General features: G+C 62.5%; 1 protein-coding gene across 1 annotated transcript in view; it reads right to left on the bottom strand.

Moving 5' to 3' along the window:
• Nucleotides 1–103, bottom strand: part of TLX1 (T cell leukemia homeobox 1) — a 6,208-nt gene extending 6,105 nt beyond the window's left edge. Inside the window, exon 1 of the mRNA XM_006166428.2 lies at nt 7–103. Within this exon, the coding sequence (XP_006166490.1) occupies nt 7–103 (97 nt within the window). The remainder of the gene's footprint in view (nt 1–6) is intronic.
• Between the last annotated feature and the right edge of the window lie 895 nt (nt 104–998).

Here is a 998-nt window from a genome sequence, read left to right as displayed (position 1 = left end):
CCATGCAGCCCCCCTGCTCTGGGCTGTTGAGGATCTGGTCGATGCCGAAGCTGATGGGCTCCGCGTGGCCCGGGTGGAGGTGATGGGGGCCCAGGTGCTCCATGCTGGCCCGGCCCCGGCCCCGCAGGGGGGCCCGGGCGTCGGCGCTCGCTGCGCTCGGCTCGGCTCGCGGGGCAGAGAGCTGGGGCTCGGCGGCAACTGCGGCTCCCGGCTGCGCGGAGACTTGCAGGCGAAGTGCGCGGAAGAGCTAAAGTAGGGGGGAGGGAGGGAGAGAGAGGGCGCCGATTCTCCTCTCCGGCTTCTCCTTCCCTTCTCTGGCTGCTCGCTAGCTCGCTGTCGACTCCGGGACATCAATCACCGGACGAAAAAGCCCGGTGCGAGCGAGCCTCGCCGTTCCGGCCGGGTCTCTCCATTGGCTGTGCGCGGAGAGGAGCGGGGTGAATGACAGCGCGGGGGAGGGGGGAGGGGGAGAGCGAGGCTAAGAGCTGAGACAGATGCCTGAGCCAGAGACAGAGGGACGGAGACCAGGGCTTGGAGTAGTTCCCGAAGAGAGAGAAAAGGGGAAGGGCGAGAGGTTTAGAAGGAGAAAGAAAAAGAACAGGAAGCGGCCATTCCCAGAGACGGACAGACGGATCCGCGGAGGGGGAAATCAGAGCCCTCCGTTCTCGCCTCGCAGGAGCCGCCCCCTACTTCCATGCTGGCCATAGGCGTCCACCTACCAGGCCTCAGAGGGGAAACGTCTCCCCAGGGCTCAACTGGGAAACACCTGTCACTCAAGCAGGCGACTTACTCCAAACTTCCAGTGCGCCTTGTTAGAAAGTAGAAGACTGTCTACTCCCCAGGTATGGTGCCCAGGCCCTGAGGCAGGACGGTGAGTTCAGGCTTGTCCTTCTTTAAGCACAGTCCTGTGAACAACTGGCTTTATGCTGTAAAAAAAAAAAAAAAAAAATCAGCAGCGACCCCAGCTCAGCCCCTTTGGAGAAGCTGGGGAAGGAAAG

This window comes from Tupaia chinensis, unplaced genomic scaffold (genome assembly GCF_000334495.1).
Source record: "Tupaia chinensis unplaced genomic scaffold, TupChi_1.0 Scaffold144255_1, whole genome shotgun sequence".
In the NCBI taxonomy this organism is placed as follows: domain Eukaryota; kingdom Metazoa; phylum Chordata; class Mammalia; order Scandentia; family Tupaiidae; genus Tupaia; species Tupaia belangeri.
This window is presented reverse-complemented; position numbering and strand designations above follow the sequence as displayed.